Source organism: Myotis lucifugus, unplaced genomic scaffold (assembly GCF_000147115.1).
Source record: "Myotis lucifugus unplaced genomic scaffold, Myoluc2.0 scaffold_153, whole genome shotgun sequence".
NCBI classification, from domain to species: Eukaryota; Metazoa; Chordata; class Mammalia; order Chiroptera; family Vespertilionidae; genus Myotis; species Myotis lucifugus.
In genome coordinates this window covers 2,062,838-2,084,769 of record NW_005871201.1, presented here as the reverse complement: position 1 = coordinate 2,084,769, position 21,932 = coordinate 2,062,838, and the positions used below count along the sequence as shown (strand labels likewise).

General features: G+C 43.0%; 1 protein-coding gene across 1 annotated transcript in view; it reads left to right on the top strand.

Annotated features, from left to right (window-relative positions):
• SEMA5A (semaphorin 5A) overlaps nt 1-21,515 on the top strand; it is a 384,818-nt gene extending 363,303 nt beyond the window's left edge. The window contains exons 18-23 of the mRNA XM_006095388.3: nt 998-1,216; nt 6,969-7,139; nt 8,636-8,791; nt 10,163-10,210; nt 15,058-15,269; nt 16,786-21,515. Coding sequence (XP_006095450.1) covers nt 998-1,216; nt 6,969-7,139; nt 8,636-8,791; nt 10,163-10,210; nt 15,058-15,269; nt 16,786-16,905 — 926 coding nt within the window. The 3' untranslated portion in view covers nt 16,906-21,515. The remainder of the gene's footprint in view (nt 1-997; nt 1,217-6,968; nt 7,140-8,635; nt 8,792-10,162; nt 10,211-15,057; nt 15,270-16,785) is intronic.
• The last annotated feature ends 417 nt before the right edge of the window (nt 21,516-21,932 follow it).

Sequence of the window (21,932 nt, the reverse complement as noted above, 5' to 3'; positions counted from 1 at the left end):
TTTCTGATTCGGTTTTTAAGTAAATGACAAAATTATTTCACAGTGGATAGAACTGTTAGTGCATTTGCCTTCCACACTTACCCAGAACTTTGTGCATACTTAGAGAGTTTTTGGTTAAGCTGTGTCATTCTGCCTACATTTGAGAAAATTACTGAATGTTTTCTAGTATTGTAAGTGGGTGGTATGTTCAGTAAAATGAACAGGAATTTTGACTGTGGCTAATTGAATGAGTTAAGTGCAAAATGCTCAGGGCTGACCTGACCCACAGTATTCAGAGTCTGTTTCTAACAAGACAACTCCCCACCCTTAGCCCCACCACCGATTGCTGCTGCTTCCGTGTCTACATTTGTTCCCGGGGAAGCACGTCTAGCTAGTAAGTGGGCTCTGAACTTCCTGGGAGCATTTGCTACAGGACAAGGCCATGCAGGGATGTGCTGGGTTCTGGGCAGTGAGCTCAGCCCCATTGCAGGGACCTGGAGCAGACACATGTCTCCATGGCCTGGGATTCAGATGCATGAACTCCACACCTTTCACCAGCCTTACTTCACTTGGCAAAGGTTAACAGGGGAAGGACCAGATTTAAAAAATGTCTGAATCCAGTTCTGTTCTTACAGACCATATTCTTGACAGTGAGTCCAAGGGCCGTGTGTTGAGGAATTCCCAAGGGAAGTGAGAAACTTGTGTTTTCTTTGTAAAAAGTTTCTCAGAAAAATAAGTGAACTACAAATGCAAGGCCTATAGCCTGTGTGAACCTAGAGCCAAAGTGAGTTCTTATTTGCATCTGTGATCTAAAAGCAACTGCAGAGAAAGACACCTGATTTATGAGAGGTTAGCATGCCACTGCTTCTCTTTTCAATGTTGGGTTTTGAAGTGCAAAAAGTGTTCCACTAAATTTGAGGTGTGGTTACAGAAACAAAGCAGGCAGCAGGTACACATTGAAAGTTAGTTTAGACTCTGGTCACTTCAAGAACTGATACCTTAGCCTTTCCCTTGGCAGGTCTCTCTGGTGATTTCATGCGTGCTGGGAGATACTCTGCCCACACCGTCAACGGGGCCTGGTCAGCCTGGACATCATGGTCACAGTGCAGCCGTGACTGTAGCAGGGGCATTCGGAACCGGAAGCGAGTTTGCAACAACCCTGAGCCCAAGTACGGGGGCATGCCCTGCCTGGGCCCGTCCCTGGAATACCAGGAGTGCAACATTTTGCCTTGCCCAGGTGAGTGGATTGAGGAATTGGAAAAATATCTGAAAAAAATCAAGGGCCTTGGAAGACATTCTGAAATAGAGGAGGCTCAACTGGTTTCCCTGGCTTTATGTATATATATGAGAGAGAAAGAGAAATGCATATTTTAGAGATATTAAGGGTTCAGTTCCAAACCACTGCAATGAAGCAAATAATGCAATAAATCAAGTCACATACATTTTTTGTTTTCCCAGTGCATATAAAAGTTATGTTTGCATTATGCTATAGTCTATTAAGTGGGCAATAGCAGTAGGTCTAAAAAAACATTGTACATATATTAATTAAAAAACACTTCATTGCTTAAGAATGCTAACCATCATCTGAGCCTTCAGCAAGTTGTAATCTTGCTGATGGAGGATCTTGCCTTCAACTAATCCCAATAAAGCAAAGTACAATAAAATGGGTTATGCCTGTATATACAGACATATGCATACAAATTTATAAACCACAGAGTATGTCTCACAACAGTATTGGCATAAAAGCAAATAGAACCTAGGCTGCATTGTATTCATTTATTTCTTCAGTCTATGAGAAACGGAAACATCCTCATGAGCAACTGTGAGCATGGTCGGCACTAGGCACTGTGCCAGGTGGAGAAGTCAGTGTTACTGCCATGGTCAGGAGAGAGGCTCCTGTCCTTAAAAGTGGGGCCTGGCCCCCACCCAGGCTTTGATGGTCCCGGCCCTGAACTGGCCTCTGTTCACCACAGATTCCTATTCCAGGTGATAGTTATCAACGGTGACTCACCAGGGTGCCTTGGTCCGCAGGAGTCCACTTTTTCCTAAGTTGGGTCTCTAAACACACACTGTTCTCTCTTGGAAGCTGACAAAAGCTGTGTGTCTGGGTCTTCCTCCTGAGACCTGGCTTTTCATTTCTTGGAATTCCCAAAGAAGCGCCAAGTGCATAAAATGAGCCCGGGAGCCTCTGTCTTCCTGGACAGGGCCTTGTCGCACACACAGGCCCACAGGCTCCTCTGTTTTGTCTGCTCTCTCTTGCTGCAGCTCTGGGCAGGGCCCTGTCACCTGCATCACTTCCCCTGACCTTCCCACAGAGAGCGAATGTCTCACCTGATATCTCAGGCCATCCCGAGTGCTGATCTGCAGTGTGTGCTGCCTTTGGCTCAGTCAGAGTGAAAGCTCCAGGAGGGCAGGGGCTGTGGTGAGGGTGTCACACACTCACTGCAGTGCCCTCACTCCCAGCATGGGCCTAACACACACCAGGAATGCCGACCAGTCACTGTTGAAGGATGGGAAAGCAAGCAATTGATTATTTATCTTCCTTCCTTCAGTCAGTTGATCAGCAAACATTTTTGGATAGCCTACCCTGCACTATTCACAGGGTAAAGAAAGGTGCAGTGAGGAGGCATCCTGTGAATAATGCCAGCCCAGTATGGTCACCAGCTATTGGGCTGCATATATTGGATGTAGAGGCAGTGGTTACATCAAATAAGGACCCGCTGAGCTGAAATCATGGCCACTGCCCTAAGCAGACTGCCTCTGAGCTGAGTCTGGAGGGAGTTGGACAAACAGACAAGCAGAGATGGGAATGCAGGGTCATTCCAAACACCAGATGTAGTGTTTTTAAAGATACAGAAGCTTGAAAGTATAGCATCTCTTTCAGTAGGTACAAGCAACTTGCTGAGTTCTTTGAACAAGAAACTGGGTTGAAGCCATACATTTGGTGGATGGGTAGATGGATTGATAGATGATGGTAAAATGCTTAGTGGATGGATGGTTGGATGGATAGATGGATGGATGGATGGGTGATGGATGAATGGATGGATGATGAATGGATGGATGAGAAGATAGATAGGTGATGGATGGATGAATGGATAATGGACGGATGGATGGATAATTGAATTAATAGTTGGATGTTTAGATGACAGATGGATGAGTGGATGGATGGAGAGATGGGTGATGGATGGATGGATGTATGGATGGATGAATGGATGGATGGATAGTGGACTATGGGTGATGAATAGATAGATGATGAATGGATGGATGTTTAAATATGTACATTAAACTAAAAATACACAGTTTCCAGCTTTGTAGCTGAAGCTCTCACTAATGTCCCTGCTCGTGCAGCTGCTCTGCTCCTCCTGGACTGTCTCTGCCTGAATTTCTCCAGCCTCAGGAGACTTCAGACCATCCAGCCTTCCCAGCCAAGTGGTGCTGAGGGGCTGGGAAAGGTCACAGAGCCAAGATTTTCCCACAGCCCCAACACTGAGAGTGGAGGATTCCTCCCCAGGGCTGGGAGGGAGATCATGGGTGGCATCATTAGATTAGGGTCAGTGCTGTAACTGAGCAGGCAGGGTGACGTGGGAATGTTAGGATCACTCCATGTCCTCTCGTCTCCCAGGCTCCAGACATGAGTCCTCATTGATGTCAGCAGAGCGGGCAGACTCTCCAGATTCTAGGATGCTGCCTTGTCCTTGAGAGCAGGCTCAGTGCCCATGTCAGAGATATCCATGAGCATGGTCTGGTGGCTGTGTTTATTTTAGTTTATTTGATGGCCAAGACAGTATCATGTATATATAACCTTAATATCTTGAAATAGCTCTGTCTTCATTTTCTTTCTAAAAGCCAAGATTCCATAGAGGGTTGTGAAAATATTCAGAGTTGCCCTCTTCAATTCCCACTTGGGTGTGGGTGGATTCGAGGGGCTGACTTGGGTAAATGTCAATTCTCTCTTCCACCTCCTAGAAAATTCCTGAACACATGAAAGCATGTAACTCATCAAGGAGGGGTCGAAGCCTTCAGGGCTCTGGATGCAGAGTTGCTCAGCCATGAGGAGGTCCAGTTACAAGGCTATTTTTACCTAATTTCAGATACTCTCCTTATGAATTTACTCTCCCTTAGCTCCATTTGGTCCATGTGCATGTGCAACTGGGCACTGTATTTTATTAAAAAACAAGCTTCCTCATTATGATTAAGTTTGAAAATAAATCTAAGCAAACTAGGTGAATGTAAAATATCTTTTAAATTTGATCTCCAGTTCAAATGTGTATGACAAATTGCAACACGGTAAAATTATATTTTTCAACTTCTTGTGGTACCTTCACCTACCTAATTTACCTGCAACAATGAGAACTAGCTTGGTGTTATCCTTCTCTCCTTTTCTCCAGTCCCTGTTGGATTCATAACTATGGCTTCCAGACCTTGGCAGACCAAGGTAGAGAGTACAGGTGTTTCTTTTTATTAAATAATGGTCAAATCAAATAACATAAGTGTGAGTGAGAAAGATCAGAGTGATAGTCTAACAGAGGGCCGGACCCTTTGCATCAAAGTGTATTAACAACTCAGTGTTGTTAGCTCTAGGCTGCATGACTAACACCTCATACCCGTTGAACAGCAGCTCTTCATTTCCCCTCCCCCATCTCCTGGCAACCTCCATTGTACTCTGCTTCCATGAGTAAAAATTGCAGATTTCACATATAAGTGGAACCATGCAGTATTTGTCTTTCTTTGGCTTATTTCACTAGCATAAGGTCCTCCAGATTCATCCATGTTGTGGAATATGACAGGATTCTCTTGGTTTTAATGGAATATCCCATAGTACACATATACCGCAGGTACTTTTTCCATTCATCTGTCAATGGACACTTATGTTGTTTCCACATGTGGGCTATTGCAGAGAATGCTACAATGACCATGGAAGTGCAGATATCGTTCCGAGATCCTGATTTCCTTATGTTTAGATATATGCTCAGGATTTCTGGATCATATGGTAGTTTTTTAGTTTTAATTTTTTTAGGAACCACCATACTGTTATTCATAGCAGCTGCACCAATTTACATTCACACCAACAGGGTACAAATGTTCCAATTTGTCCACATCCTTTCCAACACTATTGTCTACTGTTATCTATTGTGTTTTTTTTTACAATAGCCATCCTGACAGATGTGCGGTGATATCTCCTTATGATTTTGATTTGTATTTTCTCGCTATTAATAATGTTGGGCATCTTTTCATATACCTAATGACCATTGATCTGCAGGTTCACTATGCAATAGAAAAGTCAAGGATCTTTAGACCACATGGTTGCTCCAAGTCCAGTTCCAGCACCCATCTAGATGAGGCATTTGAACTGAGCCCCAGACGGCCTTGTGTACATTCAAACATCTGTACTCTGTGACGCATGCTACTCTGAGGCACCCTGAATTATCTGTGCCTTAGTGTGGGGTGTGTACACGTACCCACTCGAGACCAAGCTTCAGCTCAGTTTACAGTGAGAATAGACATGGCAGTGGGTGTTTGCAAAGTTTAAAGTTCTAGGCAAATCTCTGCCTGCCTTCCTTTTCTGGTATTATAACCAATGTCAGATATTCATTCTCACTTTCTGACATGCTTATTGCCTATTAGGGAAAAGGTTGAATTCTTCAGATAAACTGACAAATCACAAAATTCCCAGTTACATGTCAAATATTTTTTTCTGTTTTTACTTTTTTGCAAATTAAATATCATCATAAACATGATGCTTCTGCTTATATGTCCCAAAAATGCGTTAGTTTTATCTATGCCTATATTTAAAGAGACATATTACTTTATAAAAAGATGTATTAGTTCACAATGGGTGTATTCAAATATAAACTAGGTCATTCTACCTAAAATAGCCTTATATGTTTAACGATTTTGGCATTCCCTTTCCTTGTTGCTTCTGTTCTATTTTATGAAGGATGTGGAGAAAATAAAATATGATACTATTTACATATTGTAAACGCGAATCTCTCATCAGCTTTTTTATGTAGTATGCTGTGGTTATGATTGCTTTTTGCTAATTGGAGCCTAACAACATCTTGACAAAGTCCTGCAGCTTTTCTCTGGGGCTCAGTAAAACAGGGCAGGTCTGGCTGACAAGAGGGCGGATCAGCAAGGAGTTAGACACATGGCAGATCATATCTGACAATGTCAGACAGAAGCCAGCGTGAGGTCTCAGTTTAACAAGCAGGCGGGAGCACTGAGAGCCAGGTGGGTCAGCTGACCCAGTGCTCAGGAGGCCCCTCCACAGGTATCAGGAGCCCAGCCTGGAGAAAACAGGAGAACGGCTCGGGGTCACGGGCAGGCATGGCAGTAGTTCATCAGGAACCAGTTCTGCTTAATGTTCGAGTTACAAAACTCGCCTTCATATCCAACCTGAAGTCGGGCTGCAGGTAGCAGGCCATCTGTTTAGTCCATCACATAAATACACCATCCAGTCTGCATGGTATGGACTTCATTTGATTGTTTGGTGTCTGCATCTATGAAGCATCCCCGCAGTTCTTCCTCACAGGACCCGTTACCCTTGCTTTATCCCTCTGTCCTGGAGCAAATTGTAATCCCATTAGTAAGGAAGGCGGTGACTGGAACTCTCTGTTCTTGGCTGTAAGTCTCCTCTGGCCAGCTCGACTGAGTGGTTAGCAAAGGCGAGAGCAAGCTGGGGCTTCACAGCAGAATGTTGTTCAAGGTCATTCCCAAGGATGGTTATTTTCTGTTGCATACACTGTACTCTGTCATCCTCATGCTTATGTTTAGAGATATTTCTTGAAGGGACAAATCAGAGGAACTGAAAATGTGAAGGGAGGAATATGCAAAACAGGTTCCCTCAAACAGGAAGACCCCCAAACACCCTACTGTGGGTGGTCAAGTGGCTTCTCGGATGTGGTCCTGCCTGCACACTCCATCTGCAACTTCATCAGTTTGGTTAGCTTTGCATTTCAGAAGCAACCTGACTTTGTGTCTTTTCCCAGTGGATGGCGTGTGGTCTTGCTGGTCCTCCTGGTCAAAATGCTCAGCAACGTGTGGCGGTGGACACTACATGAGGACCCGCTCCTGCACAAACCCAGCCCCGGCCTACGGCGGAGACATCTGCCTGGGGCTGCACACGGAGGAGGCGCTCTGCAACACGCAGCCCTGCCCCGGTGAGTGGTGGGACTTTGGGACAAACGTGCCCCTATCCCTGACTTAGAAATGATGAATTGATGATGCCACATCATAGGTACTGAAAGAGGAGAACACTTCCACCCATCTGCCACCCTGCCACCTGGAAGTGACTTCATAACACATGTTCTGCAATAAAATGGTTCTCAACCTGGCATAGTTTCAGAACGAGTAGCCGAAATGGGTTATGACAAAGCCTTCGTAAAATATTTCATTAATCTCAGCTAATGAAATCTGAGATTGTGTGGTTGAGAATCGGGGTGGGGAGCATGGAGGTACCGAGCTCTGAGGCTGGCTGGCGCTGGTGCCCACTGGATGAGCGACCCAGGCTCCCCATCTGGAATTAGCTTCACCTTCTGACATGGAATGACTTGGAATGAAGATGAGACCTAACTTTGACCTTGAAACAATTTTACTTTTTTTTTTATAACTTGCTCTTGTATTCCTCTCTAGAAGTTTCCATGTATATTGAAAAGTGCCTAGAAACCAAATTCTTATAGTCATTCTGAAAACTGACACATTTCTAAGGGAAAATTGTACCCTTTATATGGATCTCTCTTCCCATTGTGTCGAGGCACAAGTCTGATTTCCAAAATGTCTGAACTACAAAGATAGGTTGCTTCAGGTTGCTTGCATTTAAAAAGAGGGGAAAATCAAACTTCATAGAAAAATACTTTTATGTTGATTAATATTTCATAAATAATATTAAGAGTTAAGTTTTTGTAACCTCCTTACTTCAAATATGAGTGTTTGTCTGCCACACATCTGCAGGCCTGGGCTAATTCAACACAACCTGGCAACTCTCGCACTTCAGGGTGAAGGGTCCTGTCATCACTCAACTCTTGGCCTTCACCCAACACTTGTGCATTGATCTTATGAGCAAACACGGGACACAATGAATTCTGCCTAAAACATAGCCCGACTTTGCAATATTGATTCTGCAGAATTGTTTTTATAAGAGAAGAGAACGCTTACATTGTAGGTTTCTCAGGAACTCAGCAACCGGGCTTTCTCGTAGATGCACCTATTTCTCTTGCCCGAGCGCTGAGGCCTGTGGGAATCTCTCAGGAAAGCCTGTGAGGGCTGCTCCTAGCAGAGGAGCATTGCCCTGATGGAAATAGTGTCTGCCTTGATGATTTCTGTTCCCCTGCCACTGACAGCCTGTGCACAGTTGGACATCAGTGATTAGCTTATTGAGCATCTAATTCAATCACTTTAAAGCATTCAAATAATGTGGTTTCAGCAAATGTAATTCTAGCACATTATTTCAGGTCAATGATATATCAGTTCTTTATTCATGCTTGTGTGTATTTTATCTACTGGGCTTTTAAGAAGATAGGAGTACATCTTATTTATATACAGGCCCATTAAAGCTGATAGGAGGGCATAAACTCATATATGTAACATGACAGTGCTTCCAGGGTGATTGATCTTAGTGCATCTTGCTGCCTCTTCTCCCCGCTTCTGGTCACTGCAGAGAGCTGGTCGGAGTGGTCAGACTGGTCGGAGTGTGATGTGTCTGGCGTCCAGGTCCGCGCCCGCCAATGTATCCTTCTGTTCCCTGTGGGCAGCCAGTGTTCTGGAAACACCACGGAGAGCCGGCCATGTATATTTGATTCCAATTTCATCCCAGGTAAGGGCAGAGTGTGAGCCAGATCACCGCCAACATTCAAAGTGGAAATGAATCATCGGTTAGAGTTGTAATTATTCTTTGAGTTCCCTTTTGGTGAAGCAGATGATTCTGCCAACTCTTGTATTTTCAGGGTGATTAAAGTAGAGGTTTATAGGTAGCTGCAAGTTTAGACTTAAATTTAGCCTATGCATTTTAAGATTTTTTTCAACCATAGACATTTTTAAGCACAGTGTTGTTTCTACAATTTATTGACTATAACACATGTGGAAGATTTTGCCCAAAAAATGCAAGTGGCACATTTGGTTATTTTAATCATTAGGTAAAATGTTTTGTCAATGCTTGTGTGCATGTGTTTGCACAGAGAAGAAGGACCATTTTCTTTATGAAAACTTCATGTATTTGGGAAGGGGAACCCATTATGGCTCTTATCTTGGAGAAGAGGGGACTAGCCCTCTTGCCACTGCCTTGTCCATGTCAAATCAAGTTGTTAGGTGGTCACCTGTCACCTGCGCACTATAGGTCTGGTGTATATACTGACATATCATTTCACACATGCCTACTGTGTGGGTTAGGACTGAGATGTGGACCAAAGCAGAGACCAACCTCTTACAAGGCAATAGTAGGTAATAGCTTATCTTCCTCCATTTATGGAAGAGATAATGTTTTAGAGAAAAGTATAAGCTTTAGCCTTGTAGGGCACTTCAGTCATGTGTGGTATAAAGTTGCAATGTTTATTGTTGTTGTTTCCCTTTTAAATTATAGATATAATTTTAATTCTTGGTATCTAAGGAAAAATCAATACGGAGAGAATAATGTTTCTGGCATCAAGAAATGTTGTTTCATTGTGTAGGTGGATTTCTCCTCACAATGGTGTCTCCCATTGTGGCATAACAGAGCATCAATGGGCTCTGAACAAGGACTTATTTGTTCTGGCCATTTCCTTGGAGCTCTGGTGGATCGGTCACCTCTGCAGGGAATGTGACAACCCAGCTTTGATGAAACAAAAGATCTGAGGCAGGAACACCACAGGCCAACACTATGGGGTTCCACAGCTGGCAGGATGTATTGTAACTGAAAATCCTCTAATTCTCTGGTCTCGTTTTGAAGCTACTGCCCTGGCTGTAGCTCAGGGGACCATTGCATTTTCTATCTGTGATAATGAATCTCACCCCTTCCCAATCAAGATGACCTTGACCAACTGCAGCTCAAGTTGGCTGAACAAAGAAACAAATATAATTTTTAAAAATCAGGTTTTTGGAACTTCAACTCACATAAAACTCAATATCATTGGACATTTTGTAAATGAGTCACTGATATGATATTTCTTCCCAATACCCTTTACACATTGTGATTGGATTTTTCTTTTTCCAGAAGTATCCGTGGCAAGATCTAGTAGTGTAGAAGAGAAAAGGTGTGGGGGTAAGTTCTTCCTTTTAACTACAGTCTAATTGATTTCTGATATTTTCTGCTCTTTGGCCAAATGATGTTTCTATGTTTCTGCTGTTGGCAAAAAAACAAAACAGACTGGAGAAAGTCCTGGATCCCAAGCACCTTCTGCTTCGGTAGTATACATGCTAAGAGTCAGCGTTTGACATCTGGATTAGTGGTTCTCAAGTGGGGTCCCCAGATCAGCACCACCAGCATCACTTGGGACTTGAGAGAAATACAGATTCTCAGGCCCCACCTTGAGCTGCAGAACTAGAGCCTGTTTGAGTGGGACTGGGCACTCTGTGGTTTAATAAGCCCTTCTGGTGACTGGTGAATGCTAAGCTTTACAAATCCGTGATCTTTATATCTGAATACTGTATAGGTACTAAATATAGATACTAGAGTTCCCATGAGTAAAACAGTATTCCAGCAGTTTGTTTATATTTACAAATCCTGGCAGCCAACCTCAAATCTTCAGACTGATGGAATGACAAAATTGTAAGGGGGCATAAAGTTCTACTGGTATATCTCTAGAGGAACATTTTAAACTTCCCAGAACCCTGAATGACAAATATCAACATTCTCTGGTTCAAGTCTGTGATGAATTCAGACTTTACCGTGTATGACTATCTTGTCTGGAAGGGAGGGGTTGACTGTCTATATATCCAAGCCCAGTCCCTGTCCACCTTTGCCAATCAACACCAACAGTCTTGTCGTATGTGTGTATTCATAGACTGAAGACCTATTAATAACCACCCTTACCGTAGTCCACCCACCAGGGGAGTCCCAGGCAGCTCAGCTTATGCTCAGGTGGAATCTGGAGCTTCTACGCATATTTTAGGAATGTACTTACCATTATTAACTACATTTAATAAGAGTTCACTATCTGTTACATCCTTTCTGCTTAGTCAGCCATCTGGTAACCCATTCATTCAGTGATCTTTGCTGAGTACCCACCCACTCTGTGCCAGTTTTATGAGTGGACTGAAAGAGCCCCCTGGAGCAGACAGTCATATCCTCAGAGGGACACTGTCTGTCATTGAGTCCACAGACTGGCAGTCACTAACTTGGGATCCAGCTGGAAGATGAATATATGCCACTTTAAATAAAACTAATCCTGAGAATTCCTTAATATTTTGAGATCAGCCACTCCATGCCAGACACTGTATTAAATGACAAGAAGGATCCTATTTGATCCTCACAAAGAACATTCTTGTAGGTGCTGAAGTCCACAATTCTTTATGTAAAAGAAGAATTGGAAATAGGGAAGGGTTTTGGAATTGAACTCTTTTCAGAATGTAGATGGGTCATATGGGGCATGTACTGGGTATTACATAATGCCCTGCAGGGTCTGAGGCCAACTTCATAACTGGTTCCTTTAATGTTGCTGCGGTGACACGTGGGTGAACTGAATATGCTAATGTTTCTCCTGGCGGTTCTGATCAGTTCTGCAGCAAACAGGGCAGGGCAGGTCATGCTTTGTTGCCAGGTAAGTGATGATAAATCACTTTTCAGAGATTTTGGTGTAGGGAATTGTAGAAAATTATCAGCCATGGGTTTTTATCTGCATTTTATACGTATGGATTGTGAGGGTCAGAGACATGAGACCCATGGTTGAAGTTCACGTTCACACAGGCAGTCAGCCGTGGAGCCCAGGTCAGATCCAGGCAGTGGGGTCGCAGTGAACTTGAAACTTGGAGCACCAGAGGAAAGGGTCCAGGAGGATTGTGTCTGGGGACTGGAGCCACAGCAGCCCTGGTCAGGTGACACTCTTGGACAACACCCACGGTGCAGGGATGTCTGCTGCCCTCAGAGGCAGTGAAGGTCCAGAGTGGGTGGCGTTTGTAGGGCTTGGTCCTGTCTTGAGGGAGGCCACCAGCTGATGTCTCTGCATATTTGGCACTCGGTGCTCATCAGCCACAAGTTTGAAAACCACTTTCCTTCACTGGCCATCTCGGGGTAAAGGGAGGGGAGTCCTTCCAAGGCTTTTAATATACAGGAGAACATCATGCAATGCCCATCCGTGTCCTAAAATGCTGTTTCTATGTGTCTGAGCCAGGTGTGCCAAATGGCTTCCTAGAATCAAGATTTGAGGTGCTATTGATTAAATCATAGAAACTTTAATTACTCTGCATTATTCAAAACTAAGTTTTTTTTAAAAAAAAATACTGTTGAAAGTATTACATAGTCCCCTTTTCTCCCCTCATTGACCCCTTCTAGCCCCCCCACCCCACCCCGGGCCTTCACCACCCTATTGTCTGTGTCCATGGGTTATATGCATACAAGTTCTTCGGTTGAAATCTTCCCAAAACGAAGTTTTTAGGCTGCTGACATTGACATACCAGAATAGTTGGGTAAGAGGTCAAATGGATTTGATTGTTGGGCTGATATGTAAAAACAATAACGTCGCAAGGATGTTTAGGGAGATAACATTGTTGTGTTTTTTAAGTGTGTTGCAAAAATCAATCACATTTTGCACAGGAAATCAGGCAGTTGAATCAACTGGGTAATTGGTTTCTATTCCGGCTTTGCTGACCAAAAATCCCAGCCAAAAAAAGCATATTCAAAGCAGAGAGTCAAACTAAGCAAATTCAAGAGATTTAATAGGCACTATTTTTCCTTTCTGCAGAAAAATGTGAGTCTTTTGAAATGTTTCATCTTAGAGAGCTATTTTTAGTTGCCTGTGACACACAGACTGTATAATCGTCATAAAGATGTCAGTGGCCCCAGCCTTCCCCGGGCACCTGTGGGAATGATTCATTTGATTAACGATGAAGTATCTGCATACGGATGGAGCCCTACATCTTCCATGTGTTATAATAAAATATGCTATCCGTGCGGCAGAAAGTACTTACATCCAAATCTGGCACTGACCCCAGGGAGTCTGAACCCTAAAGTATGAAGCAATGACAACACTGTGAAACCCACAGCTCCCATGTTACAGCAACAGCTACAGTGGGCGCTTAGGGGAGCATCCTCGGTGCTTCATCCAACTGTCCCAGACAAAATCAGGAAAAGCCAAAGGTTAATAAAGTCCTTTGACTTTGTCAAACCATTAGCCAAATAACCAAGAAGTGGAAACCTGAGGTGGATGGAAAACTGAGGTCATGTCTTTGGAGTCTCAGTGCGGGTAGGAGCCTGTTAGCTGTGCTCACAGACAACCGAGTAGGCAGCCTCAGCACAGTGTCCGTCCCCCCGGGGAAAAGGATCCATCTCTCAGGAACCTGGGAACAGCTTGGAGGGAGAAGTCCGGGGTTGGGGACAGGCGAGAGGTACTCAGCGTCTACTGCATATTGTAGGTGAGGTGAAGTCTGCTCGAAACATCCTTGGTGGGGAGCCTGGGTGGTAAAGGTGCAAGTACTCCAGCACCTGGATGTGGGGGGCAGACCTGTGGGTCTCCTCTCCCTGAGTGCCCTGATGGCTTCGAGTTGCAGCTCTGCAGACCCACCTGAAATTGACAGTGGTGCCCAGCAGGCATCGCCACTAGTTCCATTTGGGGCCCTGTGGACAGATAGGGAAGGGGAGGTGTTGAGCTTGGGTGGAAATGCACCCTTTGGTGGCCAATGGAAGGGACACTCTGGGGGAAAGCAGGGGAAACATGTAAATCCACAAGCGACTGGCTAGCCACATGGGGCGAACACAGCAGAAAAAGGCAGGTCGGCTCTGCTTTGCCTAATCTTCCCTAAGCCCAGCTTCACCAGCTCTGCCCACATGTTGTCTGCAGTTTCTGAAAGGCTTGAAATTTTCATTGTAAAGTGTTTTACAAACACACCATGAATATCTGTTTTGTTGTTGTTGTGTCTCAGACTTCATACAGGTCTTTCTTATGTTACCTTGAGGTCACTCAAGCCAGTGCTATGTCACAGTCATAAATCCATGCCCACTCACTTTGCCAACGCTTTGTATTCCTAATTCAAGGAAAATAAGTCAGAGTCTATCAAACAGAAAAAAGATATGTAAAGAGAGGGTCATTTCATGACCATTAAAAGAACATATGTTATTCCTTTGAGACAAATCCTTTATTTCTTTGTAAGATCTCTACTTTCTTTATAACATCTCCAAAATACAATGTAAGTGAAAAAAAGTGGTACCCAGGATAATATGTATGGGTGTGCACACACACACATGTGTGTGCGCGCGCGCACACACACACACACACACACACACACACAGAAGTGTGCAGAGGACATCGGAAACAGCACACCAGAAAGTGGGTGTAGTCGTCCCTAGGAAAGAAAAAGACTTAGTATGTTTATATTCCCTTTTACACTTTCTGATGTTATATAATGTGTTTCTATTCATAATAAACATATAATGAAAACATCAGCATTATGTAAGTGGAGCGCATTTTTAAGTAAAGTGAAATAAAGGGAAGGGGAGAGAGAGTCTGGCTTGCAGGCAAGCCATGCTAGAAGCAGTGAACGCATTCTCCCTTTGTGGGAGGGACACCCAGCCTGTCAAGGAGCCTGGAGGGTATGTTTTGGACCTCTCAATATCTACCCTCCTAGAATCCTCATAGACCAGAGAGTGAGCTGCACTTGAAACTGAAGCACATTCTTGTATGAGCTTTACATTAAAAAAATGTTAAAAGCTTCTGCTAGTGTGTGAAGGTGACCTCCAAAAGTCTTGATTACGATGCATTAACTTAAAATATACTGTGCTTGCATTGGAGTAGTGTTTTGGTGGCCATGCTATTTCGAAGGAATTGGCATATGATGTCTTTAATTTGAATGGATATGGGGCTTTCCATTTCATCGTTCTCTTTTCACCAAAGCACTGAGCTGTTGGGTAGCATGTTCCTTTCCAGTGTAGCATCACTTTCGATGCTGTCTTCCCAGAGTTCAACATGTTCCACATGGTCGCTGTGGGGCTGAGCAGCTCCATCCTGGGCTGCCTTCTCACGCTCCTCGTCTACACCTACTGCCAGCGGTACCAGCAGCAATCCCACGATGCCACCGTCATCCACCCCATCGCGCCCGCCCCGCTCAACACCAGCATCACTAACCACATCAACAAACTGGACAAGTATGACTCGGTGGAGGCCATCAAGGTACGGGATGGGCAGGGGCCACAGCATCCAGATGTGCAAAGAAGGCAGGGGCCCTGGGGCTATTGGCAAAGCACACTGGTGGTGGCACAGGTGGGGTCAAGGTACTGGACTCTCACTCACAATGAACTGCCTTTTTAGCTTTGCTTTGCCCGTGAGCAGATGGCATCTCATATTGGGAATGTAGTTAAAAATAGCACATGGAAACAGCAACAAGTAAAATGCTGGAAAATATTAGGCCATTGGCCAGTGTCCAGCTCTGTCTCCACTGTGCCTTCTGCAGCCACACGGAAGTCATGCCAAACATAAGAGCTCCAGGCTGAGGACTGATACACACTGGGCAGTGGTAATGAGGACCAGGGCTGGACCCTTTCAGGAATCACAGGGTGGTGAAAGTGTTACAGTATTATAAGACTATCTTCAAAGAATTGTCAAGCACAGTGAAGGTCTGTGTGATGTGAAGGGCTGTGTGGCTGGTGGGTTTTGTTAAATTTCCCCAATGCGTGATTAACCCGGTGTTTTCCCCAGAAAGAGTAAATGACCAGTCTCCTCCTCATTCCCAGGAAACAGGGGTGGGAAGGGTATCGGCACTGGAGCTGGCAGACCTGGGTTCATGAGTCACTTACCAGCTGTTATTCAAACTCACTGAGCCTTTGTGAATCAAACAGGGTGATTTATATGAAATGCCTTGAACAGTGCTGGGCAAAATAAATGCAGTTATAATGCCAGGCATTTTGCATCATAGGTCAGACTACAAGTTAGTTACTCCTTTGAACCCCAGTTTCTTCATCTTTAAATGAGTATAGCAGTATGTAGTATTGACTGCTGCCTAGTCACTAATAAATCCTTCTAGAACTTTTTTCTAGAAGGAGAGTTAGCCTGAGCCTACAATCCTTCATCTTGATTTTGGACCTCTCAATATCTACCCTCCACCTGAGGTAGTTCAGCTCTTTGAAAGTGCAGATGCCTGTAGTGACTATTAAAAAGGAAGAACATCAGTGGCCAGAATGCCTGAGGTAGACACCACCTAACAAGTGCAGAAAAGGAAAATAAGTCATTTGAAATTCCATGCATTTATTTAAATAAGTTCCATTTTTAATGTCTTATCCCTATACCTATTCAAGGTCATCAGAAAGCTGCTTAAATATCTACTCAGTTATATGTGATAACATTCTAAGTGAGCAGTGCTAGAAGCATTAAATGCATTCTCCAAGCGTTTGTTCATTTGAATTCGCTAGAGTTTTAGGCTTCCTTGAGGTTTAGGCATAGGTTTTCTAACTCTGGGGAACTTCCTGCCTAAAACTCAAAAATAGGCTGGAAGATGTCAAAACTTGCCAACTTCATTCCAGTTATGAGGCAAATCCCTGGTAAGGCCAACAGTGTGAGGAAGCAGGTAAGTGTGGAAACACATTTTCCAATAACGGGGCCTTAGGACAGAGTGTGAATTCAACATAACCATCTCCCAGTTACATTCTCTTCCTGAAATACTACTTACATCTTTTATTTTAATCTTTTGCAGGCATTTAATAAAAACAACTTGATCCTAGAGGAGAGAAACAAATACTTCAACCCGCATCTCACTGGGAAGACTTATTCTAACGCCTACTTTACAGATCTCAATAATTATGATGAGTACTAATAACTCTTATATTTTTGGCTTCTTGTAATTCCCTGGTTCCTCGAGGCCTGTGCTCCATGACTGCCCATGTTTCGGAGACTTCAGAGATGAAGTTTGGATACATTTCAAGTGCATTTCAAGCCAGGAGTGTCCCATTGCTGCCCAAAATAGATGTCCTTAAAAGCAACAAAAGTCTAAATACAACAATGTGAAAATCTGGTCTACAATACTTGTTGAATGAGCCATGGTGTGGAGTTATTTTTTTTATTGTGCTCAGTCCATTTTTCTAACAAGTCACTTGTTTCCTTGAGCTTTTTAATAAATGAATCGCCTACATTGGAAGGAGTCTTTAGAAATAGGAACCTCTTCTTGATTTTTAGCATACATCTTCATGATGTTTTAATTCAAGAAAATAGTTCACTTTATATGAGAATACCCCTAGACACACACACACATACACATATACACACACAAAGAGTGCTTAAGTCCATAGTATTGCTAAAATGAAGAATATGAATGTGGCCATACAGTGATTCACCATGGATCTCCCATCTTCTCAATCTGGAGAATACTGTGGAATTCTTAGAAGCAACTTGTGTGTTTGGAAGTGGAATGATTCTTGCCTGAGGAAGCTCAGGATGCAACCTGGCTTGCATCTGCAGAGGCGGTTATATGAGGTCTGAGACATTTCACCCTTGGTCTTCATGAATTTCCTGTTACCACTCGGGGAGGCACAGACACGATGAAGGGGAAATTGTTCTGCAGGTTGCTGCGAAACTAGCCTTATTCTGACTTTTGGATTTCATGGCATTCCAGGATTTCCTGGCTGCACAGTTGGCCTGGGTGCCCACCTGTCTGGTCCATTGTAACGTCCTGGAGAACCTGTAAAATAACCATTTGTTTAGCATTTGGATAGACTCCACACCTCCTCTCTCCCTGCAAAGAAAAAAATTTTGAACATTAATGATGACACTGAAGAAAGTATTGAAAGTACTGAAATATGATTGAAAACAACTTTTTAAAATTTTCCATGTTATGGACAGTATTGAGAGAACTGACATTTATTGAAAGTCAACTTTTATTTCCCAGTATTGATAGAACTAATTGTGGTGACATGCCCCTACCAAGAGCATTAATTATATGTAAAGCTCGCTTTCTGCCACCCATCGCTGTACATAGTGAACTGCTCCCCAAATTCCCAGCTGTCATTGCTGCCTCCGGGTCAAGTGAGGGGGAGATGTTTAGCTCTGGTGCCTTTTGGTTTTAATCTAGTGTTGCCTTCCCATCCACTAACTCCCACTTCTCCCTGCATGGAGGCCACATTTCAAGATAGACCTTGAGAAATTAGGGTATTTGGATGTGAGGTTGTTAATGATCCTTGCGGTTCTGAGCATTTTAGAGTGCTGTACAATTCAGAGTGGTCCTCAGTAAGAAAAGGAAAAAAGAGGATAAATTATTCACCAACAACTGATGCATAACACATGACAGTTGGTTGAATAATTACTAAAAGTAAGAACAAGATTGAAAGTCATCATCGAATGCCTTGGGGCATTGCGATAAAGGTGTGGGTGGACATTGAAATATGTTCTTATTGATCAATGAACCTTCAGATCTGTGAAACTATATAGTGTGGGCATTGAGGAACATAGACTTATTAGCATATGTGTATTTTTACCCTACCTGATTTGAAGAAACAGTTTCATAAAGTGTTGGGAAAATCTTATGTTCAGTAATAATTGAATTCAAAATATTCTCATATCTCCAAATTTGAAAAAATGACTCTAAAATAAAAATGTAAATGCCCGGTGGGCTCTGGGAGGCCTGGTAGATTTGCAAATGAATGGCATTCCAGGTCTTTGCTGTGGGGAGTTCAGGTTGCATCCCATGTATTCCTTCTGTGCTATGTAGGATTGCTGTCTCTACATCGCATCCAGAGGTGCGATGTAGCCAGATGGTTCCCAGTTGTTCCTGGATTATATTTTAACTGGATTCTTCAACTCATATCATCACTCTCCTGTAAGAAAAAATATTCTCACTGTGTATCACGCTATCTGCTATTTTGAATTCCACCCCCTCCCCCATATTTCCTAAACTGAAAAGGTCATTCTATTTCCCTGAGGAAAGAGGAAACTAATATTTCAAAAAAGCATCGCTGGACTTCAAGGGAAATGCTTTCCAAATGACATCAAAACGGGTCTTTAATCAATCTTCTACAATGATTGGGGGAAACACCCTTCATCCACAACAGAATTTTTTGTTGTTAATTACATAAATCTTTTTGTTTATCACTGCAAATAAGTCACCTCATATGTGTTCCCTGACATTCTATTCAAAGGAAAATTATTCTGGCTTTTTTGGCTTCTCTCTCTTTCTCTTTGTATCTTTCTTCTCTCTTTTTCTTCTTACTTAACAGGTTTCGATTGGTTTAGAATCCTTTCAGCTATAATATAAGCATTTTAACCAGCTGCTTTTCTGTCACTGTTGAGCTCTTGCTAATGTGCCACTTCCACACCCCACCTCATGGCAGGAGCCCTCATGTGTGGGCTTTCACAGGGGCGCCTGCCACTTCTACTGGGACCTCCTTCACACAGCAGCCCTTCTTTCGGCTGGGACGTTTGGGATTACTGCCAAAACCTCTGGGGACACTTGTCACATTTTTTCATTTCTGTGTGACTTTTTTTGTTCTCTCTTTCCTCTCCTTTTTCTTTTTACTACAAGAAGCACAGTTATAAATTAATACTTTATGCTCGACCAGGCAATTTAATCCCACTAAAGAAACCTGATGTCAACTGACATTAATCACAGGTTAATTTTTAGGGCTATTTCTGGATACAGTTAAAGTTTGGCTGGTTTTCCTTAGGAAACGACTTTAGTCTCATTTAAATTCTTTGGAAGTGGTTCCCAGCAGCGTTCCTTTCTCTAGACCAGACTAGTCATCATCTACAGTGCTCCAACATTTTACAGGAAAGAGAAAAACAAAATTTCCATACTCCCTTTTTTTAAGGACGTATGTTACAGGTGCATCATACATATTTTTTGGAGCAGGTGGGTCAAAGTTTTATTCAACGGTCTTATGTTGGTACATGCTACAGAAGCATCAGAAATGGAGACCTGTTCTCATTTGGAAATAAAGTTTCACTCTGCCAAGGGACTGCATCATCAAAACCAAATCCAGAGCCTGACACAAAGCGTGCTGCTCCTAGTGAAAGCTGTCTCATGAAGCATCTTCAGAAGGTCATGTTAGTTCTGCCGGAGAAAGCAATCAAGCTTCTTACCCTGACCAGAGTCAGAACCAATTCTCATTTAAGGAAACATGTTAACTTGTGGCATGATGATGGTAGCCAGTCAAGAACCGGGAAGAAGAAAAGTAGAGATAGAAAACCACTCTATGGCATCCTTTAAACCAACAACTTTTGGGGGCGGGGGAATAAAATTCATTCCACCACATTTAGTTAGAAATATGAGGCCAGTATTTCAAACATGACCATGTTCTTTCTCAACTTGTTGGCAATTAAATTCCAGCGCGTCCAAATATTAGATGAACAGTAGTTCAAATGGTTCACACGTTAGATAAATACAAGCTTGGAGCAATGCCTGGATTCTGGAAAATTCAAGCTATTCAGCCATGATGCTAAGAAGAGAGCATTGCTAGCCATCCTGGGCAAGTTCAGATAGTTTCATTTCCTATAGAAAGTTGCCAGTGCCTTGTTTAAAACGATTTATTATTCCATCTGATATTATTGGTTCCAGTTCAAAGCAGATGATTGATCGGCTGTTCTCTGAAGAAACTCATTCTTCTGTGCCTCTATGAACTCAGGAACAGAAAATGACTAAGAAGCACATCATCTTCAGATGGATTTTTACCCCCGCTGGGTGAAATGTAGGTGCCAGGGTGTGTTCAAAATTTAGGTGGACCCGGCCTCAGCCTTCCAGAAATGGACATCACTTAATTCTTACATCCTCCAGAAAACACCTTAGCATTTGCCCTGTAGTAGGAATGTTCGTGTGATGCCTAGAAAAGATACAGATATTTGTTACTGTCCTTCAGGCAAGTACATAGAGATAGGAAAACAGACACTGGCTGGTGACAGTCACCACAGATAAGGTGAGTGGAATGAGAACCACCTAGAATATTGCCTGCTGTCTTCCTTCCTTCCTTCTTTCCTCCCTCCCTTCCTTCCTTCCTTCCTTCCTTCCTTCCTTCCTTCCTTCCTTCCTTCCTTCCTTCCTTCCTTCGTCATTGTCAAAACTGCTTCACACATTCACATAGTTGTCCCTCTTAATTTAGGTTAAGAAATTAATGGTGTTTTATCTGCTGCAGTTGATTGCTTTTCCTCTATACCATGACTATTAGCCAAAATCAAACTTGAACTTCCACACTTTGAAAGAAAGCACAGTCTGAACCTTTAATCCAAGCACCTACATTCACCACCAAACACCACCATAGAGCATCAGGCAGAGAACATTCACAAACTTGGTCCAGTGTAGGAGTCCTCAAAGGTGTGTAACAAAACACGCGTTATGCCATTTGACGTGACTTTGGAAAATGTTATGAAATGTTAAAAGCCTCATTCTCTAATTAATTTGCATTTGCTGTTTTATGATACAAAATAAACTTATTTGAGATTGTTTCATTTTTTAAAAGGCCATCTGTATATGAATCATGGTGGAGCTTTTTTAGAATGAAGTAGCATCGCCTTTCCTTCATTTGCGTGAGGAGATGGAATTTGGTTGCCTTGTTGGAATGTTTGGGGATTGCTGACTATTTCCTCACAGGGCCAGTGAACCTGCCGCACTTTTCTTTCAGATCTTACATTCAATGCGAAATACAAATTTCCAATGGTCTTCAATTTTGCCTTTCCTGTTCATCAATTCACTGGTCTTAAATGCTCCCTTAAGAGCTGTCCAGGTTGATACTTAAGAGAGTCATTTAATGACACTTGACAGATGCATTGCTTTTAAAAAATCAGTTGAAGACACCAATTGTGGCAGCCCAGGCAGGGAACTCATTGCCTATTTCATTGGATCAATTATGGGAGTTTAGAGAA